Here is a 27,182-nt window from a genome sequence, read left to right on the forward strand (position 1 = left end):
TTTTCAAGGGAAGGAAGATAGCTGTTGGGAGCAGATAATAGCTTTCTATTTGTACTGACATATACTATACCATATATTGCACAGATGCTGTAACATGAGAACTGCCTGGTTAAGGGACTCATTCCAAACCTGCCTGTCTTCAACAGAACTAGTCACTGTTCAGGGGTGTGTATAAGAGGAAAATGAGACAAAGGACATAGGGAAAGATGAGGACAGAAGGATAGAGGAACTATCTAGGAGAAATGAAAGAAAAGAACGATATTTCATAGGAAGATGGAGAACGAACTGGTAAAATGATTTTGAATGCATAATGCCGTAGGGTATTTATTAAAATAATACTTAAAAATTATTTTAAAGTTAGGAATATGTGAAAAAGGAAATATATGTACTTATGTGTATAAGTGTATTTGTGTGTGTATGCAAATAAAACTGTGCAGCAAGGCATTTAGGGAAGAAAGGAGAAAGTGATTAAATTCTTTTTTTAAGGATTTATTTATTTATTTGACAGAGAGAGAGAGAGAGAGAGAGAGATCACAAGTAGGCAGAGAGGCAGGCAGAGAGAGAGGGGGATGTAGGCTCCCTGCTGAGCAGAGATCCGGATGCGGGGCTTGACCCCAGGACCCTGAGATCATGACCTGAGCTGAAGGCAGAGGCTTAACCCACTGAGCCACCCAGGCACCCTAAAATAAATTTGACTTAGGACAACTGTATATCTAAGGCTATTCTTTTTTTAAGGAGCTCACAGACAGCTTTAAGGAACATGTTATGTAGAAGACTAAGGAATGTGAAGAAGAAACTAGTTACACAGCTAATGTAGCTGTAAGTCAATGAGTGAGAATTTCTGTAAGTCATGTAAAAACTTGAATTCGATCTAATATTAACAACCACATTCAACATATTCATATAAGGAAAATAAAAAAACCTTTTTTTAGATTAAATGCTTTAATGTGTTGTAGAAATTCTAAAGGCTATTGCATATATAAATATTTGATATTTCTTTCTGTGTAGTAATAAAACATTACTTTATCTGCTACATATCCAATAAATTGAATTATCAAACAATATAATCATTTTATAAAATAAAGGAACTTACTCAGATTGAAATTTAGGCAGTGAGAATTAGCTTTGGGAAAGAGAATTACTAATACTGAATAAACTGACATAATAGTAGACATTCTTCAACAATGAATACTTAATAATCAAAGAATAAAAAGTCTATGCACTTACTTTATTAACAGCAAAGGCAGTAATGATATCAGATTCCTTGTGAATAATCCTTGCTTTACCTCCAGGATATCCCAAGTCTGCTTCTATCTAAAGGGAAGGAAAGAAAATATAAAAATATAGTGATTTTAGTCATAGAAAAAAAACAGTATATCCCAACTTGTCATTTAATACTTGCATTAATTATTTTAAGAAACGTTTTATACATTTCCTAGCCAAAGGTACTGTTTTACATGCTAATTATCCCTAAAACAAAACTAATTTGACCAGGGAAATTTAAATTTTTCCAGCTTGCCTTCCCATATATAAAAAGACAGTTTATACAATATACAACTTCATTAATTAATTATGTTCCCAATAAATTAACACAAATGAATTAACTTTAAAGGATCAAGACATTCTAATTATTAAAAAAGGATTTGTTTGCGCTATTTCTTAGCATTATAATCCTTGGATAATATTTTGTAAATATAAGAACGTCAAAAGGTAAATATTTTTAGATTTTGCATACCAAGGAAGATCACTGTTGCATATTAGTCTTTTTTTTGTTAAACAACCTTTTAAAAATATAAGGACCATTCTTATTTCACTGCCTATATAAGAAGAGTCAAATATGGCCAGCTGAATATAGTTTACAGACTCCTAGTCTAAAACAACTTTTATTTTATAAAAACAAAAAAAAAAGAAGAAAAACAACCTGAAACCCTGAAAGGCATAGTAATTTGCCCAGGTCAGTAGTCATTTTAATAGATGAATAAACCATAACTCGATATACTTTAGTTGAGGGAAATATATCAACCTTCTGCTTACCCCAGAGAAGGTATATGCAAGGCCTTTGAACACAGAAGAGAATACTGTATAAAACTAACATTTACTAAAAATAAACAGGTAAAAGGAGGAGACAATTATTAACAATTAGAAATGTTAATAGGACATTGATGGGGGGAGGGGGATTGGGAGAGGGGGGGTAGGGTTATGGACATTGGGGAGGGTATGTGCTATGGTGAGTGCTGTGAAGTGTGTAAACCTGGCGATTCACAGACCTGTACCCCTGGGGATAAAAATATATTATATGTTTATAAAAAATAAAATTAAAAAAAAAAAAAGAAATGTTAATAGGATATTGTTTCATCTTATTTTACCGCCTAACCTTCAATCTTTAAAATGAATTAGTATAAAATAGTTCACAACTCATTTTGAAGTACAGAAGTTATTAATTTGACAAAAATTTAAAAAATTGAGGCATCTGTCTAGCTAAGTCAGTAGAGCATGCAGCTCTTGATCTCAGGGTTGGGATTTAGAGCCCTACTTTGGATGTAAAGATTACTTAAAAATAAAATCTTAAAAAAAAAAAAAAAGAATATAACAAATACAATTCCTGCAAAGTTTAGATAAAAACATCACCAATGCTTGCCCATTGTTTGACCAACAAAAGTGAGTTAGCACTATTTTTAAAAATGGCAAATAAGAAGCCTGTTGAATGGCAAAGTTGAGTCTTAAAAGATAACCAAACCCGGGTGCCTGGGTGGCTCAGTGGGTTAAAGCCTCTGCCTTTGGCTCAAATCATAATCTCAGGGTCCTGGGATTGAGCCCCACATCTGGCTTTCTGCTAGGCAGGGAGCCTGCTTCCCTTCCCCCTCTCTGCCTGCCTCTCTGCCTACCTGTGATCTCTGTCTGTCAAATAAATAAATAAAATCTTAAAAAAAAAAAAAAAGATAACCAAACCCAAATAATCTTATATACAAACAAAACTCACGGTCACTGGATATAAAGATGTCAAATATATTCTAATCTAAACATAATCTGGGGGCATCTGGGTGGCTCAGTGGGTTAAAGCCTCTGCCTTCAGCTCAGGTCATGATCCCAGGGTCCTGGGATTAGGGCTCTCTGCTCAGCAGGCAGCCTGCCTGCCCCCCACCCCGCCCTCGCCTGCCTCTCTCCTTACTTGTGATCTCTGTCAGATAAATAAATAAAATCTTTAAAATACAATCTGATAACAAACATAAAGCAATTTCAGTGCTTGGCAAACATGTGGGTGATTTCAGGGTCAACATCTTTTCTGAGGAAAATCTTACCTCTGGCTACAAGAGCCTCATCAAATGTATATAATGTCAAATTCTGTAATTTTATGACAAAATCCCAACTTAATTACCTATCTGCCTAGTATCTAAAGCATACTAAATGTCCACTACTGGATTTTGAAAAAATGGAAAGAAAGACAAATGATATTTGAAGACCACAGAGGAATATGTTACTTGCTGGTAATGGGTAGGTGAGGGGGAAAATATTCATTTTACCTGCATAGCTTTTTCAAACTTTACATTTATGGGAAAGAAAGCCTGAATAAGCATAAACTTCAAAAAATCTTCTTCAATGTGAAAATACATCCTTGTCCTCTCATTACTTAGATTTAATAAAACTTTAGTTCTTAATACTGTGGCCCCAAGATCACCTGTGTGATAATCAACAGAGGGAGGGGGAAAGAATGATGTTTAGAGTCTCAAAAGCTTATGCATATTTAATTTTTAAAAAAAAATTTTACCTATTTATTTGACAGAGATCACAAGTAGGCAGAGAGAGAGGGGGAGAAGCAGGCTCCCTGTGGAGCAGAGCCAGATGTGGGGGGGGGGCTTGATCACAGGACACTGGGATTATGATGGGAGCTGGGAGCCGAAGGCCTGCGAAGGCAGAGGCTTAAACCCACTGAGCCACCCAGGCACCCCTGCATATTTAATTTTGAGAACAATAGCAAGTGGTAGGAAATGAGCTTGGAGACCAGGCAGGATTGAGCATGCAAAGGGCCTTAAAAGCCTTAATAAAGAGTTCAAATTTTATTTTAAAGCTAGGAAGCCACTGCAGGGTATAGATAATTCTGGATGTTGTGAGGCAAAGTATACAGAATGTGAGAAGGGCTGCCAGATCAGTTAAGAGGCTACTTCAGCAGCTGGAGTGAGAGGTAAAGGGGGATTTGATTAGGGTAGTAGCAATGGTGGTCGTGATTGGAATCAGGATTCAATCAAGTGGTTGGAATTAGGATAAATTTTGCTAATGGACTGAAATTATAGTAAAAGCTAAAAGAGAAAAAGCAAGGATAACTTCTAGATTTCAGACCTGATAACTGGGTACCATTTAATGAGACACAAGTGAAGAAAAAGTGGGGATTTGGATTAAGATTAGGAGAAGAAAGAAAATTCTGTGTTTAGACATTCAGGGCAAGGTAGCGCTTAGATTAACAAGGCAAGTCCAGAGTTCAGGAAGTGATTTAAGAGTTATAACTTAAGAGCTAGCTGTGGATGGTATTTAAACCATGAGATAACATGAGGAGAAAGTAAACACAGAGAAGAGAAAAGCTTAGAGAACTAAGTACTGAGATACCCAACGTTTCCAAGAAAGGAAAAAGATAAGCCAATTCAAGATGGAAGTCATTTGGGAAAAGAAATACTGACAGAATAAATCCATAGAACAGGAAACAGTCTGACAGAAGAGGAAACATTCTCCAACTATGAATACTTAATCATCAAATAATGATGTTACAGAAACCAAGTGAACCAAGTTTCAAAAAGGCGGCTTCGGTCAACAATACCAAAGGATACTGAAAAACTGAATTAAAGGAAAACAGAACCGACTACTGAACTGAGCATCCTGGAAGTCAAGGGTGAGTGACTTTGACCAGTAAAATCTCAGTGTAGTGGGGTGGAGATAACACGTAACTACATTAGAAAGGCATGTGACATTGGTGAATAGGGAGGGAAGTCCATTGGGGAAGATTCATAGGGGCATTCAACTGAATTGATAATGTTTTCTTCCTTAAACTGGGTGGTTCCTCCACAGGCTATCTGCAACATTATTCTTAAGTCTTCTCTGATGATTTTTAAAGATTTTATTCATTTATTTGGCAGAGAGACATCATAAGTAGGCATAGAGACAGGCAGACAGAGGTGGGGAAGCAGGCTCCCTGCCAAGTCGAGAGCCCCATGTGGAGCTCGATCCCAGGACCCTGGAATCATGACCTGAGCCGCAGGCAGAGGCTTAACCCACTGAGCCACCCAGGCGCCCTGATGATTTTTATAGTGAATTCTATAAATGAATTTTCCTAGATGGGGGATTACAGAAATGGGAGAGTAGCAAGATTCAAAGCTAGGTCTTTTGGTTTTCATCTAAAAATAAGACAATAAAATATATTTGTTTATGCTAAGAATAATCTAAGAAAAAGATAACTATTTATCAGGGTAGAGGAAGAGAGGATAACTACTGAAGCAAAGTCCTTAGGTAGATAAAGAGGAGATAGGATCAATGTATAAATGGAAAATCTGGTCTGGGACAAAAAGTGACAGCCTATGTAGTGTTAGAAAAGGCAGAACAAAGTATCTGCATATAGAGCATAAGTTAGATTTGGTGATGAGAAGATTAGTCTAAATCTCCCGCACTTATTTTGATGGGAAAATAAGGTCACCAGCAGTAAACAGCAAGGAATACTGGAAGTTTAAGGAAAGAGGGCAAAAGTGGGGAGAATGGAAAAGAGAACAAGAAAACAAATTTACTACAGAGTCATTAATTTTGGTTGTCAGGTAGTTTAGTTTGGGATTTGTGGCTGTAAATTTCAACGCAAGCCTCCGGGGTTTGTGCTTTTTCTTCATCCATGTTCAGCTATTTGGGTGAATATGTCACCAGCTAGACCCCAAGACCTGACCTTTATGGCCCACTTGCTTATACTCCCCCACCTCTGTCCCACATTTTTTCTTCAGCTCTTCTTTCCCCCTTATCTCTTAAGTCAAGCCAAGGGAAAGCAGAACTGCCCCTCCAGCAATAGTGCCTGCCGTGACAAGACCTCCAGCTGGCCCAGGCCACCCAGACCAGTGTGATCTCAACTCCCCACTTCTGCCTGAAGAGATGGACCAAAGAGTTACCTCTAGGATAGGGATGACTACCTTTACCCCATTTCCTTACCCCATTTAGTACTAAACCTCAGCCCAAGGAGGAGCACATGCCTCATCTGCATAACATACAACATGTGTATGGGCAGGTTTCCTTAAGGTGCATGTGTGACCTTACGCCCATTTCTACACAGGACAACCAGACTTCCCCATCTAAACATGCATTCTAATTCTAAATAAAAGCAACCCATCCACCCTTGCTCAGGGAGGCACAGCTTTGGAAGCCTTTCCCCACGATCTCCTTACCTGCTGCAAATCAATTTTTCTCTGTGTGATAACTCAACAGGGAGTGTGTGACTCACTGAGGATGGAACTCAACTTTGGTTCAGATACAATGGCACAAAGTAGACAAAAAGCTACATGTAAACAGGTTTGGGAATATTCAAGGCAGAGAGAGAAGAGCACAAAAGGGTTGAGGGTTTCTGTAAAGGACTGATCATAATGATGGATCATGAAATCTAAGGTAGGCAAGGAAGGAAGTGGAAACACAATTTGGTCAGCTAAAAAAAGAGAACTTGCATGTGCTAGGAATATAATTTGCTAAAGGCCATACCATATAAAATCATAGTAAAAAAAAAAAAAAACCCACAGTGAATATGGTCTTAATGTAAAGGTTAATGTAAGCTTTATAATGTAAGGTTTCAGGCCATGCTTTAAAATTTGATTGGGCTGGATATGTGAAGAAACAAGAATCTAAATACTAGTGCTAAAAGAGATTTTAAGAGATTATGCAGGGGGTCCCTGGGTGGCTCAGTGGGTTAAAGAGATTATGCAGATCAAAAAGTAGACAGAGAATTACCATAGATTCCAGCAATTACATTTCTGGGTATATAACTAAAAGAACTAAAAGCAGAGACTTGAATAGGTACGTATATATCAATGTTCACAGGAGCATTATTCAAAACAGTCAAAAGAAGCAAAGAACCCAAATGTCCATTGACAGAGGAAGGGCTATACAGTATATGTGACGTATATAGAATGGAATACCAGTTGGGCTTAAAAACAAAGGAGATTCTGATACATACTACTTACTACATACATATTACAAAATGGTAACCTAAGTGAAAGCAGCCAGTGACAGAATGACAGATACTGTATGATTCCACTCATACAGATACCCAGGGCAGGAAAATTCACAGAGACAGACAGACAGACATGGCTGGTGGGCCAGGTGAGGTGGGAGGAGAAAATGGAGAGCTACTGTCTAATGGGGACAGTGGTTCAGTATGGAAAGATGAAAAAGATCTGGAGATGGGCAGTGGTGAGGGCTACACAACAATACGAATGAACTAATGGCACACACTGTATGCTCAGAAGAATTAAATGGTAAAATTTATATGTATATTTTACCACAATTCAAAAAAAAGAAATTTTATACAGGACATGATCTAAATAATGTTCAGGTTCCACAGAGCTTCCTTTAAGAACTGAAGAAAAGAGGACCACAACAAACTAAATCTAGGACTTTACTACTGTTTAAATTAGAGCAGCCAGCATGTTTAAAACTATCAACCCTAATTTTATACATTAGTAAAGAAGGCTTCAAGGATGTAAGGAGCTCAAGGTCCCATAATAGATCTACAGAAAAGCTGACCTGAGACTCTAGGTCTCATTGGTGATTTTCAGCTACTATCACCTTCTACAATGTGAAGGTGAACATTATAAATTACTTCAGCACTACTCTAATGATATAATAAAACAAAACATAAAGTAAAAGGAGACCTGAAGAGTATCAAAGGAATATTGCAAGGAAATGGGAAGCTTGCAAGTGAACATAAAAGGACACCAATACTCGAAATATTAGGAAATAAAAATATTCAGGAAGTAATTTTGTTTTCAAAACTAGCAGAAAAATGAAAGTTGACATCACCATAGATTTCACTGTGTATTAAAAAATAGGGAACTACTATGAATAACTTTATACCTATAAATCTGACACTTGAAGCAGATAAATTCCTTTGTTTTTAAAATTTTATTTATTATTTATTATTTATTTTAGAGAGGGACAGAGTGGGGAGGGGCAGAGGGAGAGAGAATCCCAAGCAAGTTCCATGCCCACCACAGAGGCTGACTAGGGTTTGATTTCGGGACCCTGAGATCACGACCTGAGCTGAAATCAAGAGTTGGACATTTAACCAACTGAGCCACCTATGCACCCCAGACAAACAAATTTCTTTAAAGACATGGACTACTAATGCTCATTCAAGAAGAAATAAATAACCTGACTTACCCTATATCTGTTAAAGAAACTGAATTTGTGGATATAAAAGACCAGATAGTTTCTCTGGTGAATTCCACCAAACACTTAAGTAAGAAATAATACTAATTCTACACAAATTTTTCTAAAAAATTAAAGAATATTTCCCAACTCATCTTGTGACTCCAGCTTTAGTTTAAAACCAAAAAAGAACTCCAAGATATTAAGAAAACCATTAACTAATATTCCTCATTAACATAAATGCAAAAGTTCTTAACAAAATTTTTAAAAGATTTATCATTAAAAAACAACCAAACACACACATCATGACCAAAGGAAGCTTGGTCAGAGAATGAAAGGTCGGTTTAACATAAACTAATCCATCATCCTATTTAGCCATATTAACAAACCACATGAACATCTCAATAGTAGCAAAAAACAAAAACAAAAACAAACCACCAACCCAAAAAGCAAACAAACAAAAAAACCCCACAAAAAACAAAAACATGTGACAAAATCCAACGTCTATTACTGATTAAAATCTTTCAACAACTAGGAACAGAAAATCTTCCTCAACCTTATAAAGGATATCTAAAACAATCCTAGAGAAATCAGCATACTTAATGATCAGCAACAAAATAAAAATGTCTGCTTTTATCACTTCTGTTCAATAATGGACTGGAAGTTCTAGTCAGTACAGTAAGACAGTGGGAGATCAGTATAATGATAAATAAATCAATGGTCCAAAACAAAATCCATGATACATATATGTCATTTGGTTTTTTTTTTTTAAAGGAGGAAAAGGCAATTTAGTAGAAGAAAAGATAATCTTTTCAGGCAACAGTGGTGAATAACGAATACACAGATTAAAAAAAAATTAAGGGCAATCCATACTTTGTGCCATATAAAAAAATGACTCAAAAAATTTTTGGTAGGATTTAAACAATGCCTTTGTGTTGTGATTTCTTTGTAGCGCAGAACTTTGGATTTCTTTTTCACTGGAAAGTTGCAGTAATGGAAGTAATCTTCACCAATTATAAAACTCAAACTAGAGCAAAGCAGGAGAAAATCTTTGTGACCTTTAGGCAAAGAGCCTTCTTAGATATGACACCAAAAAAAGGATGTCCATACACAGAACAAATTTTGATGAGGTCCAATGTGTCCATTAAAAACTTCTGTTTAAAACAAATTGTAAAGGGAATAAGACACGCAACAGAGTAGGAGAAAATATCGGCCAATCAGCTATGACTTATATTTAAAATAGAGAAAACAACTGTTACAATTCTATTAAGAAAACAACCCAATTAAAGACACATTTGAAAAGATACTTCAACCAAAAAGTCCTACAAATGATAAACAAGCACAGGTGAAGATGCACAATGCAAATTAAAACCACTATACACCTACTGGAATGGCTAAAATAAAAAGGTTGAGCATGCCAGGTAGTGGTGAGGAGGTAAAGCAACTCAGATTTCATGTACTGCTGCTGGGGGTTGGGGGGTAAAATGGTACCACCACCTTGGAAAATACTTGAGCAGTTTCTTAAAAAGTTAACCACACACCTACAATGTAATCTGGCCCTTCCACTCCTAAGCATTTGCACAAGACAAATGAAAATCTATACCCACACATAGAGACTTGCCTATGACGATTCTGAGCATTCTTAATTTGAAATAGTTCTGAAATGGGAAGAGCTCAAGTGTTCACCAACAGGTACAAAAATAAATTATGGTACAGTGATACAATGAATACACTTCAGCGATAAAAAGCAATGCATTACTGAAATACCCAATATGGAGGAATCTCAATTATGCTAGGGGGAAAAAAGACAGTGTGTGTAATTCCATTTACATAAAATTCTAGAAAATGCAAACTAATCTATAACATGAGGAAGCAGATTTGTAGCTACCTGCAGAGAAAGAGGGCAGAAGTAGGAGGAAAGGAGGAAGAGGGAGATTAAAGTTTTGGAGGTGATGACTCTATTTGTTTTCTTGATTGTGGTTATGGCTTAGTGTGTACATATGCCAAGATCAAACTACACTTTAATAAATATGTGCAGGTGTTTTAACTCAGGTATACCTAATAAACCTGTTTAAAACAATTCTGTTTTATTTAAACATTATTTAACAATGATGTTAACAAACCAAACAGAATGACTACCTTTTAAAGTAGTGTGATTACTACAGAAATACCACATTCTGATTATTAACATCTTATAAATAGTATGAAAAGAAAAATCCTCGGATGAGAATTCATGATAACGTACAGACTAGTAATTAATGATTACTTAGGCAAGAACTTATTGTTAACTGATTAAAAGTTTCAACTATACTCTTTTTAAAATGCCCAAAGGTCAGTAGACATTTCCAAAGTATGAAATGCATAAATTTATTTTGCCAAAGTTTGAGTTATAATGTACACTTGACAGCTAATTAGTCCTTTTTATTACTTGCATAGAATTATTTTTCCTATTTTTACCAAAAGATTTTCTTAGAGAAAGAATTAACAGTGGGAATTAGTAACCTTAAAAAAATATCTTTTGAGAAATTTTTCCCCTAAAAATTACATTGTTGAGAGGGACTTAAAATCAGAGTAAGAAACACACGAGTTAAATACCAACTTAATAAAAGTCATACTTGAGTGTATGATCATGGGACATTTGGGAGGCACTTCATGATTATACAAATTCCTACAATTTTTGCTCTTGATCTCAAGTATTATGAGACATTATTACACACAAGGCAATGTGCTACATGCTATTCCTATCAGAAAAATAAATGTTACATAAGAGTATTTGATATATTTTAAGGAATTAACATCACAGGAGAGAACGTTAACTTCAAAAGTGACACTTGTAGAAATAGAACAGTACCATTATAATTATATAATGGCTATTGTAATTACATTTTATTAAGAACTTCAGCTGTATTTACTCAGAAAAATCTGTAGCCAAAACAGGTTACATTCAACTCCCTTTAAAATTGCATTCTCTTATTAATAAAACAAATAATTTTTATGATTGCATATTTGTTGAAACCAAGGAGGAGTAATCTGAGGGAACAACAATTTAACTATGTTGGAGACAAAGTCCAGTTCAAAACTAAAATACAAACAGTTTGTTTTTCTTGTTAAAGAATGCAATTTCTAATTTCAGTTGAATGATATTTTGTACCTTATTCATGTTTGGCTCCTCCATCATAGAATTTTTGATGGTTTCACAGTTGTCCTCTAATGACTTCATCAAGAAAGAATAACCACATGACAAAGAGTAAAGACGAGATATAACATGCAAAATATTGGGGTATTTTTAAAAATTATATTTTTGACCGAATTTACTAGAAAACAATACTGGACTGAGTTATTACCTTTTAAATATCATACATCTTAAAAGAAGCATGTGTGGGGTACATTGGTGGGGGGCTAGAGAAAATGTAATGCCTGAAAACTCATTAACCACTACCATAAATTTTATTTCACCTCTGAAGAAATTTTAACCAACTTAACTGATTTTGAAATGTTGACATTAAAGCAACATTGAGCCCACAGTTCTAATGTTATAAATTTCAAAGCTATTGGTGCCACAGTACTCTAACCTGATAATTAAAGTCAACTTGTTCTTCTTCATACACACTACTATGCCTTATCTCCATCATGGTATCTCACTCCTCAAGAAAACCTCCTGATTAGAACATTTAGAATTCAAGGTTTCTAATTCTTTCTCTTTATTTAGCCAGAAATAGTCAATAAACTGATTGAAGGCACACATCCTTCTTAAAAGGGGATATTAGCATTTGTTAAAGAAGTGATTCAAGACCTTTAGTTCTCAGAAAATGAAAGAAAAAAGAAATATTAAGTAGGGGACAAAGATGATAGCTGTCAAGTATTTTTTTCTGGTTGGAAATTATTTAGATATAGTCTATCTGCAGCTAACTACACTTAATTTCAAAATAAATATAAACTGGAAAGATCTTCTATTTTAAAAATATAGTATATAAAAAGAAAAGATCTGAGGATATACCAGGATTTTAAATTTTAACATCAGATGGAGAAAATTTCATTTTCAAATGTGTAAGGAATAAAGAAACAAACAGCAGCAGTCTCAGAATCCTCCCATCCAAACCACTGGGCCTGTTTGGCATCTATTTCCTAAACACCTGAAAAGTCACAGTGACTTGGACTCAAGCTACTTAAATACAATTATCGTTTTACAAAAAAAGAGATGGAAGGTAATTCTGTTAATAACAAAAATAAGCTAGTCAACTGTAAAGATTAAATAATATTATACTAATTCTATGAAGTTAATATTCTTTTTAATTCTACCCAATCTATGATTCCCCATATAAATTTTTCATTTTCATATTCCCCTTATCAAAATATCACTATTTTTAAGAATATCACCATCAAGAATAAAAAATGAAAATAAAATTTAAGAAAGAATAAAGTGGTAATAACTAATTTCTAGTAACTACCATTAATCATGCCAGGTTTTAAGTAAGTTAGATTTACTGGTCAAAACACAGCAGATTAAGGGGTATTTCACTCATTTTGCAGATAAAAAACCTAAAATTCAGGGAAAATATTTAGCTTACTGATAATTATAAAGCCTTTAGTCTAACATCCATAAGCATGCTTTTGGTTAAAATAATAACACAAAAATAACTTTAAAATCTTCTTAAGGTATCATAAAACTCCTAAGAAAACTAATAATAAAATAGCAAAGGGATCAAAAGGTGTACTTATACTTATTTACATGTTCTCTCCTTCCTTATGCATTTTGGCTTATGCTACTCTCTTTCCTTAGTGATACTATTCCCTGATTTAGCTAGACAATCTAGTGGTATAACAGCTTCTTGTTTTGTTTGACAACTATTTAATTTCCCAGATATAATGATTATATTAGCAGTAGAGAAATGTTTTTATTTTTACACCTGTATTAATCAAATACGGCCATGTTTAAAAAAAAGATTTTGTAGTTGAAATTATGCCAACTTTCATATTCATATTATAAGCTACATCAAAAAAACAAAGAAAGAGTAAACATACTTTTTATACAGAATAATGTAGCAGGGTTTTATAAATTATTGTGAGAATGCTTTAACTTCTGATACATTATTTTAGGCAAGGATATATTTAAAATAAAATAAGAAACATTACCTTATCAGTAAATACACCCTAATTAATTAGTTTCTGATCAGTACAATTTAAATTTTATTTATCCCAAAATTTTCTTGAACTGTTTAATGGTAATTCATATATGCAATACTTAAGATATATCTTACATAAGGTAAAATAAAAATACTTCATTTGTATTATATCTATTTTATCTATTGTTGGCTTAGTTTTCAATGTCACACTAAGGTACACAGAAGTTTTCTAAGCCAAAAATTATGTCTATTTCCTGGCTTGGCTAATTCAAATATATAATCTGGCAAAAACTAAATAATGGTGCATTCAGTTGCCTCTTATAAAACAGTGTTTAAACCAAGAGGCAATGAAATCTATGTAATTTTCCCTTTTATTCATTAAGATTATATGACATCTTGCTTTTTGCTAACTTGTCTTTTAAGAAACCATTCTGATGCACAAACTTGTTGAGTCACTAAGTTGAAATTGAAACTAACGTAACACTGTATGTCGACTATACTGAAAAAATAAAAAAAAGAACGAAGTTAGCAAAAAGAAGCCATTCTATTCCCTTATTCCTCCAAGTGAAATACCTTCTTGTTTTCCCTCCCACTTCAAAAACATACAAAGCTTGCTTTAAGTCTAGTTCAATGCTTCTCAAATGTGATCCACAGACCAGCTGCTGGTCTTGAAACTCTTTGTTACTAGTCCATGAGGTCGTAAGGAATTACTACAATCACCAAGTCCACTACTGAGTTTGCCCAGTATTTTTTAATAGCAATACTGTCCCCAAAAAAGAAGTAATATGTTAATTTATATTCAGGTGCAAGTTCCCCATATCATCCAAATGGAACTTTTTAAAGCCATGAACTAAATGAGAAAAATAATCATTATAATGATAATATCATAATATAATTAACTACAGTAAACTTACAAATTGTGCTTACAAAATTTCATTAAGAAGGATAATCAATAAAAAAATAAATTAAAAAAAGAAGGATAATCAAAAGAATAGAAAGAAAATGTACATATTTGAAATGCTCTCAGTCTACCAACCTAGTTTCAGTTAAACTTCTAAGATAAACTTCTTTTAGCTATCATATGAAAATCATGGGGAATTTCTACTTTGTCTCCCAATAGGCACTCATGACAGCAAACAAGATGTAGAATCTTCACACAAACAGTAGTTTTTTTGGGGGGGGAGGGAGCTCCAAATATATCTGAATTAGTTCCTTTAAATTAACTTGATTTAGGAAAATACTGACCCCCTCTTTCTCCTTTTCAATCACTATTTCTATTTACTAACAGCATAATAAATGTTTATGATATAAAAGTGAGCTTTTTAAAAGTCTGTAAAATGCAACTTCTTTTTTATGGTTACATAATAAAAAAGACTTCATTAATACTAGAGTAAAAAGGTTTTAACTTATACAGACCTCATTTAGACATCTTTTCTTTGTGAATATATTTCTGATAAAGGTTTCCTGAATTTCTTCCTGCTTCACCAAGTACTGCCATAGTCTCTTCACGGACAGTGCCAGATGGTGTTTGGATCTACAGGGACAGGATACTTAATTATACACTTTGAAGATTTCTGATTAACTTGACCACATTACCTTTGTGCTTTATAAATGTTTATAATAATAAATTAACTGGAATCAGACAATACCATTGAGGGCACCAGTCTTCAAACTTTTTCTTAAAAAACCAGACGGTAAATATTTTAGACTTTGTGGGCTATCTTTCAACCACTCAACTCAGTCACTGATAGGAAGGCATCCAGAAGAAATATTAAAATCAAAGGGTATGGCTGTGATCCAATAAAGCTTTATTTATATTGCAGGAGGATGGGTGGATGTGGCTTCAAAGCTGTAGTTTGCTGACCCCAGGAACATAATATCTACCAAAAACAGATCACTACTAGAAGATATCTAGAAGCAGAGCTACTCAAATGGCCTGTGAACACATACCAGTCCATGAACTCTGTTACTGATGCTCTCTAGGGTAAGAACTTGCGAAATAATGTAAATCAACTATGTCACTAAGCCACTAAGTACAGTGTATATTAATTCAGTTAACATTTTGTAGAAAGACTTTATTGATGATGCAAGCACTGCATCGATTTATCTTTTCATGAAAATGCTTCATCTCTTCATGGATGATAAAACAGCTTGCTAACTAGATATTACGAGCAGCACTGTTCCAGAGTGGGAGAAGTAAACAATGGCCCACAGGTCAAATTCAGCCTGCCTTTCATTTTTGAAAATAAAGTTTATTGGATCACAGCCATGTCCATTTGTTTACTTATTGTCTATAGTTGTTTTCACTCTACTCTGGCAGTTTAATAGCAGCAACAAGGACTGTGGGGTCCTCAAATCCTAAGGCATTTACTCTCTGGATCTTTGCAGGAAATGTTTGCTAAGCCTACAATATACATCAAACAAAGACACAGATAGGAGCCAAGAACTGCAAAGCAGGCAGAGGAGGCCTTAAATATTTTTAAAGTACTAATTGATAACATTCTGAGTTAGTAAAACTCTGACTTAAAAACAGAATCCACAGGACAACCTACTTGAAAGGAGTGTTTGTAGGTTCCAGCAAAGCTTTATGGCGGAGAATTGCAGGACCCCCAGACAAACTCTCTTCAGATGTATGACTTGCAATATAGTTTTGAGGTGGCCCGCCATGGATTTCAAGTCGTCGGAGAAGAACTTGCTCCCAACACTGAAGAGTTTTTAGAACCGCATGACAAAGTGGTGAACTAACTGGAAGCTCTAAAAAGAGAAAATAAAAATGATCCAAGTTTGTCTTCTTCAGTAAAATGCTACAGTTGATTTTAAGAATGACTGAGACAGACATTTTGGCAGAGGAATTGTGCAGGAGAGTGGGGAGAGACCTCCAGAGGCTAAAAAAAAAAAAAAAAATGTAATAAATCTCTGTTCCAACATAATTAGGTGGCCCGGAGCAACAGAAAAAAACGGTAATCTGCGTCAAAATTATACCACAGTTTTACTACTGCAACTTGGAATAATATTTATGACTTATACTGCTATATCAATTACTGCTTTTGGCTTTGATTTCACATTAACGAATTTACCTGAATATTATGAAAATATGTCGGAGAGGAAAAACAACTGCTTTAAATCTTTGCATCAGCCCAATGTCTAATGGTATGTAACTAAAATTTGTTTAGAAAATTAAAACACACAGAAGTTAAAAGAAGTTAAATAACACTTAATGGGAAATTCAGCACTTTCTACTTATGTATAATTTCATTTTCCTGATTCCTCACTCCACTTTCAACTTTTAGCTATTCTTGCTATTCACCTCCAAAAATCTAAGTAATATGCCTATCCTGTGAATTCTGGACTTTTCCATTTTAGAAATGATGTACTCACTTATTACTACGCTATGGAATAGAAGAATAAACTACTCTCTCCATCATTCCAGTATAGTCATATAATAATTTTTGGTAAAATTGGTGTTTTTGCATTTACCTTGTTATTTATATTTATAAATACAGACCACAGCTGGATCATGCAGTATACTATCGCTCCCCATTATTTCTGTGCAATCTTTTCTTCCCCTGGAGTTAATAATCACTAAGTTTTTACATTTGCTTCGTTTTCTTTGTGTCTACTGCTATCAAATCCCCCAACACCTCCACTAGAGGTATAAATAAAGTCTCAATACAGTCAATCATATCAGGTTCAAATCCCCTGCTTTCTTGGGACATTGTCCTCCTGATGGCACCTAACAATATGATAGATACATTTATAGATGGCTGGTCTGGTTAAAAGAAACCTATCTTCTACAACAGGAAGTTACTAAGGTTTTTCTTGACTGTTTGGAAAAAAAAATGCAAAAACGGTCATTCAAAAGCAATGGGAATATTAGTTCATGTTAAGATATACATTACCTGCAAGATCATGACCTGCAAAGGGATAGAAGGTCTTCAAATTGTTGAGCACTAACTGCACCATTGCCAAGCGCATCAATGACCAACTAAAAATAAAAAAACAGTAGATCTGTTAAAGATTTACTCAGGGTTTTAGAAGAGTACACCACTCTTTAATCCAACAGTTTTACTATCAAGAATCTACTCTGCAGATATGCTTCCAGAAAAATAGAACAATATGCAGTTACTCATGTCAGCTTTACCTGTAAGAGCAAAAGAGCAGAAACAACCAATTATCCGCCAGGAGAGTACTGGTGGAAACACTTCGGTTTTGAACCACAGAATAATAAGGAAGCCATAAAAAAAGAATGTATAAGAATTCTGAAGTGTTAGTATGAAGTGAACTCCCGTATGTATTAATAATCAAATCATAGAACACTATATATACTATGCCCCTGGTACCTTCCATGTAAAAAAGCAGAGAAATAAGGTTTCAAACACTTACGAATACGCTTATTTTGCAAAGAGAAGGATAAAAACAGGAACTAATAAAAATGGGTATATGTAGAGGGTGTAGAAAATAGGTGAAGACTGAAATGTGAGACTTCCAATTTCACATTTTTATATAGTTTTTTTTATTAAAAAAGAAATTTCAACTTTTCTTTTAAAGTGAAAATTTATTTCTTAGAGTACTGGCTTTTTATTACTTTAACTTGTATATATAGAGTTAACTGTCTTAACTATTTTTAAGTGTACATTTCAGTGGCATTAAGTATATTCAACCATCACCACCATCTAATTCTAGAATTCTTATCTTGCAAAACTGGAACTATCCCCATTAAGTAATAATTCCCCATTTCCCCTTCTCCTAGTCCCTGGCTACCAATATTCTTCCTTCTGTCTCTATGAATTTGACTACAGTAAACAACCTATATGTGGACTTATATGCCACTGTCATGGTATTATTTGTCTATTTGGGACTGGCTACTTCACTTAGCATAATATCCTCAAGATTCATGCACATTGTAACATTTGTCAGAATTTCCATCCTTTTTTAGGTTGAATACTATTCCATTACATGAATACACCACATTTTGTTTATGTATTCATCTGTCAACAGACACTTGGTGCTTTTATCCCTTGGCTATTGTGAATAATGCTGTTATGAACATGGTTTCTACAAATACCGACCCCATTTTTTTTTAGCATATGTGCTCCTGATGTGAGCATGGTTTGTACAAATACCTGTTCAAGACTCTGCTTTTAATTCTTTCAGGTATATATTCAGAAGTGAAATTGTTAGGTTATATGGTAATTCTCTTTTTAATTTCCTAACTACCATAATGTTTTCCATAGTGGCTGGACCATTTCACATTCCCCCCACTAGTGCACAAGGGTTCCAATTTCTCCACATTCTCACCAACACTGTTATTTTCTGTTTTTTGGATACTAGTCATACTAAGGGGTGTGAAGTAATCTCCCATGGTGGTTTCAATTTGCATTTCCCTAATGATTAATGGTAGCATCTTTTCTTGTACTTATTGGCCATTTGCATATCTTCTTTTCAAGTCATTTGTCTGCTTTTTTAATTGGGTTGCTTGGTTTTATTGTTATTAAGTTACAGAGTCTGAATGACTTTTGAGACACGTAAATATTTCATATATTAAAAAAACAAAATTGGGTCAAGTAAAAATCTTGTAATAATTCTTCTTTTCAATAAAGGAGTATTTTTATTTCATTTTCACTAATACACTACTTATCTCTTGTGGTGTATTTCTATTTTTCTATCATACCATTAACATACAATGTTTTAAAAAGTGTATACACTTTTCAGAGATATACAATCTATCAAAGGGGACAAGATAATATCCTCTTATGCATATATGTAAGGAAAAAGCAGCAATGGAGCTGAGGGTGAACATTTTGAACATTCATAATTTTTATAATATGTGCAACCCATTTTTAAGACAGTAATCGTTGCTATCTTAGGGTACTAGTATTATACTGAAAAGATACCATGTTTTCTAGGCTAAAAAAGTAGAGTTTGTTGATCTCAGGGAAGCAAAGAGCAAGGAAAAGTCTGACAGCATTTGTGAGGACAGATTCACGGATAATAAAAAACTAACTGTGTAATTATTCTTAAAGAAAGGAATTTAACAATTTCATCTAAAGAAATCTGAGTTATAATGTGTGATGTAATTCAACAAGCTATCAATTTCAAACGTGTTATTTTCAAAAATATTATGTATATAAGCCAAGATGAATTTTTAAAAAGAAGCTTAAAATTAAATACTCCATACCTATATGAATTTGAATTAGAATGTTCTTGGAGATGGAAATCTGAGGCTAAAACATCATCATCATCGTCATCACTTTCCAGACTTTCCTCTGAATCATATTCTGCTCTACTTTGGGAAGGGGGTAGAAAAGGCTAAAATAAAAAAGGTACAGATTCAACTCTGCAATTTAAAACATTCAAATATATAGAGCGTAATATTAGCAATTTATCCCATTTTTCAGATACGTCAATGTAAAAAAGTAAAGTAACCAGTACTCAGCTGCTTCTTTTTTGACATTCTATGCCTTCAACCTCACTTTACACAATTCTCTTATTAATTCAGACATTCAACAAAAAAATTTATCAAGTATCAATGTGTCAAAAAGTATACTTGCCATAAGAATTTTTTTCTTTCAAGTAGGTTCCATGCCCAGTCTGAAGCCCAACATGGGGCTTGAACTCACAATCTTGAGATCAAGACCTAAGCTCAAGAGTCAGATTTTAACCATCTGGGTGGCACCCTTGCTATAAGGATTTTTTTAAAGACTTAAACAGTCACTGCACTCAGAGAGCTTACCTTTTTATGGAAGAAAACAGACAAATAACAGAAAACTAAATACAAACTATTTAGTTGTGCCATACAGAAAAGAAGACAGATGGGATTGAGAACATTAACAAGAATTGACATAACGTGATCATGAAAGGTCTCTTAATAAAGCAGCATTAAGTGAGACTGAAAGGACAAGAAGTAAGCCATAGAACGAGAGGGAAGAAAAGCATTTTAGGCAGTGGAAATTGCAGGTAGAAAGGCATTAATATGGGAAAGAGCTTGGTTTGGAAAGTAAGCGGTTTGACTGAAGCCCATAAGCAGGAGGATATGTGTTGGGATGAACACTGAAGACAATGGAAGGAGACAGGTGGGGAGGGTTTTTGTAGGTCACAGTAAAGAGGGTAATGGAATGCCACTGGTGAGTTTTAAGCAGAGGACAGGCATTGAGATTTACATCTTAAGAATATGACTATGCCCACTCTCTTATGAGAGAAAAACTCAAATGGTAAGACTAGAAATGGAGACATGAGTAACTAAGTAAGGCAAGAGTTGACTGGTGAAACAGCTCTAGAAACATAAAGATGGATGGAAAGCCAGATGGACACAGTAGTGCTCCAGCAAGGCTTAACTTTAAATGGAATTGATTTTTCTCTTCCTCATTCTTGAAGCCTTCTCCCACCTCTGCCTTGACTTGTTTTTCTATATAATCCTTTATTCTAGGAACTCATTATCAATGTGGACATCTCCCCGACCTCAAAGTATACTTAGTCAAGAGACTCGGATGGCTGGCACCTGCACTAGTCAGATACCACCTTGAAGACATGAACAGAGCTGGTAGCTCATACCAGATTCCTATCTAAACTGCCCAGATCCTTTATTTTCCTCTAAAATTCCCACAGCCTTTTATCCCAGGTAGGTCTGCAGTTTTGAAAGCAATGCCAGCTACAGCCTCCTTCGCCTGGCAAAGCAATAAGACTATCATTCTTCTTTTCTTTATCCCCAAACTCTGTCATCATGTTATATTTTGGCTCCAGAGCACAGAGATTGGTTTCCAACAACATGGAGGTATGTGTTAGTGATGAAGATGGAGAGAAATAGCACACTAACTATATATTTTGGAGAAGCACTGACAGATAGGCTGATAAGTATGGAGAGCAAAGGACAGAGAGGAAAAAGACTATTTCTAGGTTTCTGACTCAAGCAACTATTAGAATGAAGATGCCGTTTACTAGTAGGAGAGAATGGTGGTTATAAAAGGGAGGTGTTGGACAAAAGAAATATAAAAAACCCAAATGTTGAAAGAGATCAAGATTCACAGGTCAAGCTGAAAAGGAAGAATGAAGAAAGGACTATGGAAGAATAACTAGTAAGGTTAGGGGAAAAAAACTAGAAGAGAATGACATCAAGGAGGAAATGGCTGCATGTGTTGAATATTGCTAAGAGTTCAAATGAGATGATGATAAAGAAGTTTCAGTTATATGTAACAACATGGATGCCCCCTGAATCTCAACAGCAGCTTCAATGAGGTAGCTGTATCAGAAGTCATACAGTGCACAACTATGAAAGGGACCCAAGATAACAGAAAAAAAAAATGTGTGTATAGTTTTAAAAAGCTGAATGATAACAGGAAATAGAGAAACAGAGTACTAGCTAGAAAAAGTTCTGCGATCAAAGCAGGATTTGGAATGAGAGACAGTAGAGCACACTTCTGTCCTGATAGGAAGCAATCAATAGAGATGAGAGTCAAAAGTAGAGAAGAAAAGCACAGATGGGATTCAGAACAGAACAGAAGTCTCTGATAGGAAGGACTCTTTGTCCTTATTAACAGGAGGAATGAATAAGATGGGAACAAGTGTAGTTATAGCTTCATGACAGGATGGTAAGAGTTTTAATGCCTTTCAACTTAGGAGTTAAGAGCGAAGATAGAAAAGGTAATACAGGAAATCTGAAGTTATAAAATCTTTGGTGTAGGGAAGACCAGTAAAGACACACAGCAGGGATAGGAGAAATTCTGAAAGAGCTGAGAGAGAAGCTCCTAAGTCCTCTCACCAGAAACAACAGTAAAACTGCACAATGTTGTAAAAAAGACCCACTTAAAGATACTGGGTCAATTGATCAATGCATACAACACAGAGAGAAGCATTTATTCAAGAGAAATCAACTGGACTCTCTGGAGAAACAGTGAGAGCCTGGCATTTTGGTCATTTTGGTTGGGCTGCCGCTTACCCCACCTGGCCACTCTGTGCTGCAGGGCAGTCCATGAACGCCAAGAACTCTGCTGCATGGCCAGAGGTGGCTATTGAATAAAAATCCCAGGTCCAGGGGCACCTTCAAAAGCAACAGCTATCTCAGTACCAAACGACTAGGAAAGGCTAACCTCTCAACTAGCCTGAGGCTATGGTATGAACTGGGACAGAGACAGACCAGCCAGAAATTTAACAAGATCCAGGAACAAAAGAGCTAAAGAAGGCCTTCCTCATCATGGATCCTCTATCAATTAAAACTGCTTCAAAAATGAAGATGACATCAAGATATTCCCATATCAATAAGGGGCTCAATACACATTTGTTGAATAAATGAATGACTCTGCAAAGGGCAATGAAGAACAAGAAGAGACAAATACCTGATTTTACCCCAAGAAAAATATAAGAAAAATAAAAGCTACTGCTTAACATGCCTAAAGGATTGTTGTCAGCAGAAAATAGTTAGATACTCAAATAATAGAAGAAAATAAGAAGAACATCCAGAAGTTGAGAACACGAGGGATGCGGCTAATCACAGGAGAGGCAGATAGGCCATTTCTGCTCTGCACAATGGCACAGGAACATGGAAACGACCATGCAAGCTGAAACCATTGTGAAGCAATCTTAATAAACAAAGGAAAAACTACAAATATTCTGAGACTAGCAAAAACATTTTTCAAAATATTAAAACTCTTATGGTTGGCAATAAATGTATAGGGAAATGAAAAAATAGTAAAAATAGTATTTATTTAGCACACTAAAATTAAAATACTAGAAATATTGAGAATTTAAGTGTTTTATTTATTTCTTCTTTTTCTTGAAGATTTTTATTTATTTATTTGAGAGAAAGAGAAAACAAGTGAGAGGCAGACAGAGAAGCAGTCTCCCCGCTGAGCAGGGAGCCCTATTTGGGACTTGATCCCAGGACCCTGAGATATGACCGGAGCCGAAGGCAGATGCTTAACTGACTGAGCCACTCGGGCGCCCCATCAAGTGTTTTACTTCTTTGTAAATAAATTATCGAGTACTTTGAGTGGGCAAACTGTCATACATGTTTCTAAGTCTGTATCATCTTCCAACATTTTATTCTTTATACTTTCAGTGCTATGAAATATTAGCCAGAGTTCTTTTAATGTAAAGTGGGTCTTTTTTTCGGGGGGGGGGCAATTTCAGTATGTCTAGAACACCTTCCTCGTTGTGTTACACTTTCTTCCCTTCTGTTGACAAGTTAGCCCTCACTAGTCCTCTGGTTGCACATCCAGAATCTTTCAAACGACAGCAGTGTCAGTAGCCCCAATGTGAGCTATTTTTCTATAACTGTGTTTACATTTAACTTTTTTTTTTTTTTTTGGTAGAAACCATCTTTCATTTTTTTAATTTAAATCCTATTAGCCAACATACTGCTTACATTCAATCTGAATGTCACTTCCAGGGCTACCACTTGTCATTGTTTGGTTGCACTTCCATCTTCACGGGCCAATTCCCTCTTCTGATTATCCAGTTTTGTAAAATGTCACTTGAGTTGGACACTGCTGTCTGTATACAAACTGAGTAACGGGTCCTAAATGATGAACCACCAATAGACTCTGAAAGAACTGCTGTGACTGATCACTGCACACGAGGTGCACCTGCTCTTTCCATAGTGATGTGTGGACAGAGGAGCCAGCAGGGAAGTTTGTATCTGAGGTCACTGCTCACAGTTAATAGACTGGAAACTCTGAGCCATGTTGCTGAGGGACTCGTTACTTCACTCAATAGCAGTAACTATAACATGTGTATATGAGAACCATGCAGGAGCATCTGCAGTACAGAAAAGGAAAGAGAGCAGCAATGGCCCTGGGACTTCTTGTAGTCTGGATTCCTTAATTACCATCAAGTACCTTAGCACTAAGGTGTTGACCAACATATCTTTTTTCATCTAAGAACTGTATTTTGCTTAAAATATAGAAACTATAATTTATCAAAGGACTATGTCAAAAACCAAATGGAAATGTCCAAATATTTTTGAGGGTTTTTTGTTTTGTTTTGTTATGCAGCCTGACAAAATGAAATCTTTCTAAACCAGAGTGGGAAAACACTTGGAAGCAGCAACAATCCACTTACTTCAAACATTTTCATTTCCATTTCATTGCATACATGTTGTTCTAAGTGGCACTTTTTTTTACCTTGGCTATGAAATAGTCCCAGATACTGAGCTCTGGTGGGATGAACTTCTCTTGGACTGTCAGTGACTCCTGGCTGACTACTGATGGGGAAGAAGTCGGTAGGGCAGATTCTCTACAAGAAATTTTTGATGGCCTAAAACGTTTGTTCTGTTTCTCTCCTTCTTCCACAAGTGAAGAAACTAATAAAAACAAAATAAAGTATTATTAAAGTAAGTACTTTTTCCACTGTACTAATTTCACGTATCTTTATTTAAGATTTAAGGTTACAAATAAGCATAAACACAAAACTGAGATCCTTACAATAGGTTAAAAAAAATAAGTAGAAGTGAGACAAAAATCACTGTAAAAACCAATCTTTGCTTTTATCTCAACTTATCCCTCATTCTCTGACTGTTAACTTTTCTATTCCATATGTGGGTAATAGGATATAATATCTGTCTATAAATGAGTCCAAAATTGAGCTATGATCATGTACGAAAATTATCTACATCCCTTTACTTTGAAGAATATCATGGGAAACAAAGAGTATCATGGGATGTCAATTCAATGTTAATTGAAGGCATCAACTTACTTATGAGGTTCTTTAGTAATCCTTTGGCCTTTTATCTACATAGAAAACTGAATGTTTTCTCTGAAAATATATAAAAGAATTCAAATACGTTAACAACTGAATTACACTGACTCAGACTTCCGGAAATGGCTTGCACATGGAATTTTCTGGTCAGTGGAATAACAGAGAGGGAATAAACACAATCTTTGTTGTTTTAACTTTTAAATACTTAATGGTTAGTATTTTCTTAGTATTTTACTTTAGAGTATTAAGGGAAAGAAAAACAAGTTACACAAATCTATAAATAACAAATACTAAGTTACAAGATGCAAATCACCAGTACAGAACCAAGGATGTTCCAAAGAGAAGCATATGTCTAATTGACAAGCAAATAACTCTGCAATAAGACAAACCAATATACTCTTTCAATGGTTCCAGTAAGAATTGACTTACCTTTCAAAGGAATGCAAATATGTGTTCTGTAATATAATTTCGTTTTATTGTTTGAAGCTACTCAGCTTGCATAAACAGCATGCTCATGCATTATATCAAGCTACAGCCAAGCTGAGATTAACAGACTAATTTAGTGATTTCAGAAAAAAAGGAAATTAAAATGGAAAAAATTCTAAAAGAGTGCCAAGATGTGGTATGATATTACATAAACTCTTAAATGATTTTAAAAATAAACTTTTGGATTAAATGTGTAAATTTCTGCTTTTTTAAAAAGATTTCTTTGTTTGAGAGAGAGAAAGAGAGAGGATGTGCACGAGTAGGAGGAGAGGCGGGGGAGAGGGAGCAGCAGACTCCATGCTGTGTGGGAGTCTGATGTGAGGCTGATCTCAACACCCTGAAAACATGACCTGAGCCGAAACCAAGAGTCAGATGCTTAACTAACTGAGCCACTCAGGTGCCCCAATTATTTTCCTGTTTTTAAAAGCAACTGGTAGTCAACAATCATGTTTCTAATATACGTTGTATACATTCATATTCATTCTAAAACAGTGGTTATACCAAATTCTGATCAAATAAAAAATATATAACATAAATGTATTTTTTAATCTTTCAAAAAATTAATGCTGTGGTTTAAAATAATCATTTAACTTTAACATTACTATTTTGCTTTTTTTGTTTTTAGATTAGAAGGCATATGAACATAGAAACTTAAAGAATCTCTGGAAAAATAAAACTTACAAACAACACTAAATAGATACATTTTTGCCAATACAGCTATATGATAAAAAATCAGAGTTTTAAAACCAAAACCTAAGAAGATTTTTAAATTAAAAAAGAGAAAAATTTACAAGTATAGTCAATGAAACCAGAACTGACATGAAAATAAGAAAAGTTACCACACTGGGGGTAAATGTCTAAAATGACAGAGTCAATATCAGAAATATAAAACTACCTATTAAAATACTTTTGATGAACAAAGAAAAAAATGGCAAAAAGTTCACAGTACTGAATGTTCTATTGCTTGAAATGCTATAAATAAAAGGACCCAAGTGATGCCTTCCAGCAAACAAGAAATAACCTGTAGCTTCTCATTAGCATAGTTGCTTCTTCTTTTCCAATAATTATAGCAAGACTTAAGATGATTTTATGTTTAAATCACAGTGGGTTAGCATAGTCATGAAGGACCAATAGAGACTGCAGAGTGGCTGAAGGCCCAACTGGTGATTTTTGAAAATGCTAATAATTAAATATCAAGAATCTCTGTCACTCCTTGGATAAAAACTGACTCTCCTGCTGCATTACTAAGGTGGTAAATGGCTACTTTACTAGTAATAGAAGAAAAAACAGTATCAGGGAGAACTGAAAAGAAACTTGGACATGGAGCTTAGAAATTACAAGGAACAAAGAGAAGCTAGAAAGTTGGTTAAAAAAACCCAACGTACAATGGATAAGAAAAGACAGAATCACTCACTAACATACATTTTTAAAAATTTCTTAGCTGCTTTGGATTCATAGAAAGTACTTTTAAGAAGTACTTTTAAAGTCAAGATAGTACTTTTAAAGTCA

General features: G+C 34.8%; 1 protein-coding gene across 5 annotated transcripts in view; it reads right to left on the bottom strand.

The window, feature by feature from the left end:
* The window catches only part of DMXL1 (Dmx like 1), a 125,790-nt gene that overhangs the window by 23,167 nt on the left and 75,441 nt on the right, over positions 1-27,182 (bottom strand). For 3 of the 5 annotated variants that reach the window (XM_047729210.1, XM_047729208.1, XM_047729212.1), the window contains 7 exons: positions 24,614-24,792; positions 19,678-19,808; positions 17,399-17,484; positions 16,052-16,253; positions 14,916-15,033; positions 11,528-11,590; positions 1,228-1,314 (listed from right to left, as the gene is read on the bottom strand). In XM_047729210.1, coding sequence (XP_047585166.1) covers positions 1,228-1,314; positions 11,528-11,590; positions 14,916-15,033; positions 16,052-16,253; positions 17,399-17,484; positions 19,678-19,808; positions 24,614-24,792 — 866 coding nt within the window. The remainder of the gene's footprint in view (positions 1-1,227; positions 1,315-11,527; positions 11,591-14,915; positions 15,034-16,051; positions 16,254-17,398; positions 17,485-19,677; positions 19,809-24,613; positions 24,793-27,182) is intronic. The other 2 variants (XM_047729211.1, XM_047729209.1) reach the window with 1 other exon arrangement.

This window comes from Lutra lutra, chromosome 5, assembly GCF_902655055.1.
Source record: "Lutra lutra chromosome 5, mLutLut1.2, whole genome shotgun sequence".
Lineage (NCBI taxonomy): Eukaryota > Metazoa > Chordata > Mammalia > Carnivora > Mustelidae > Lutra > Lutra lutra.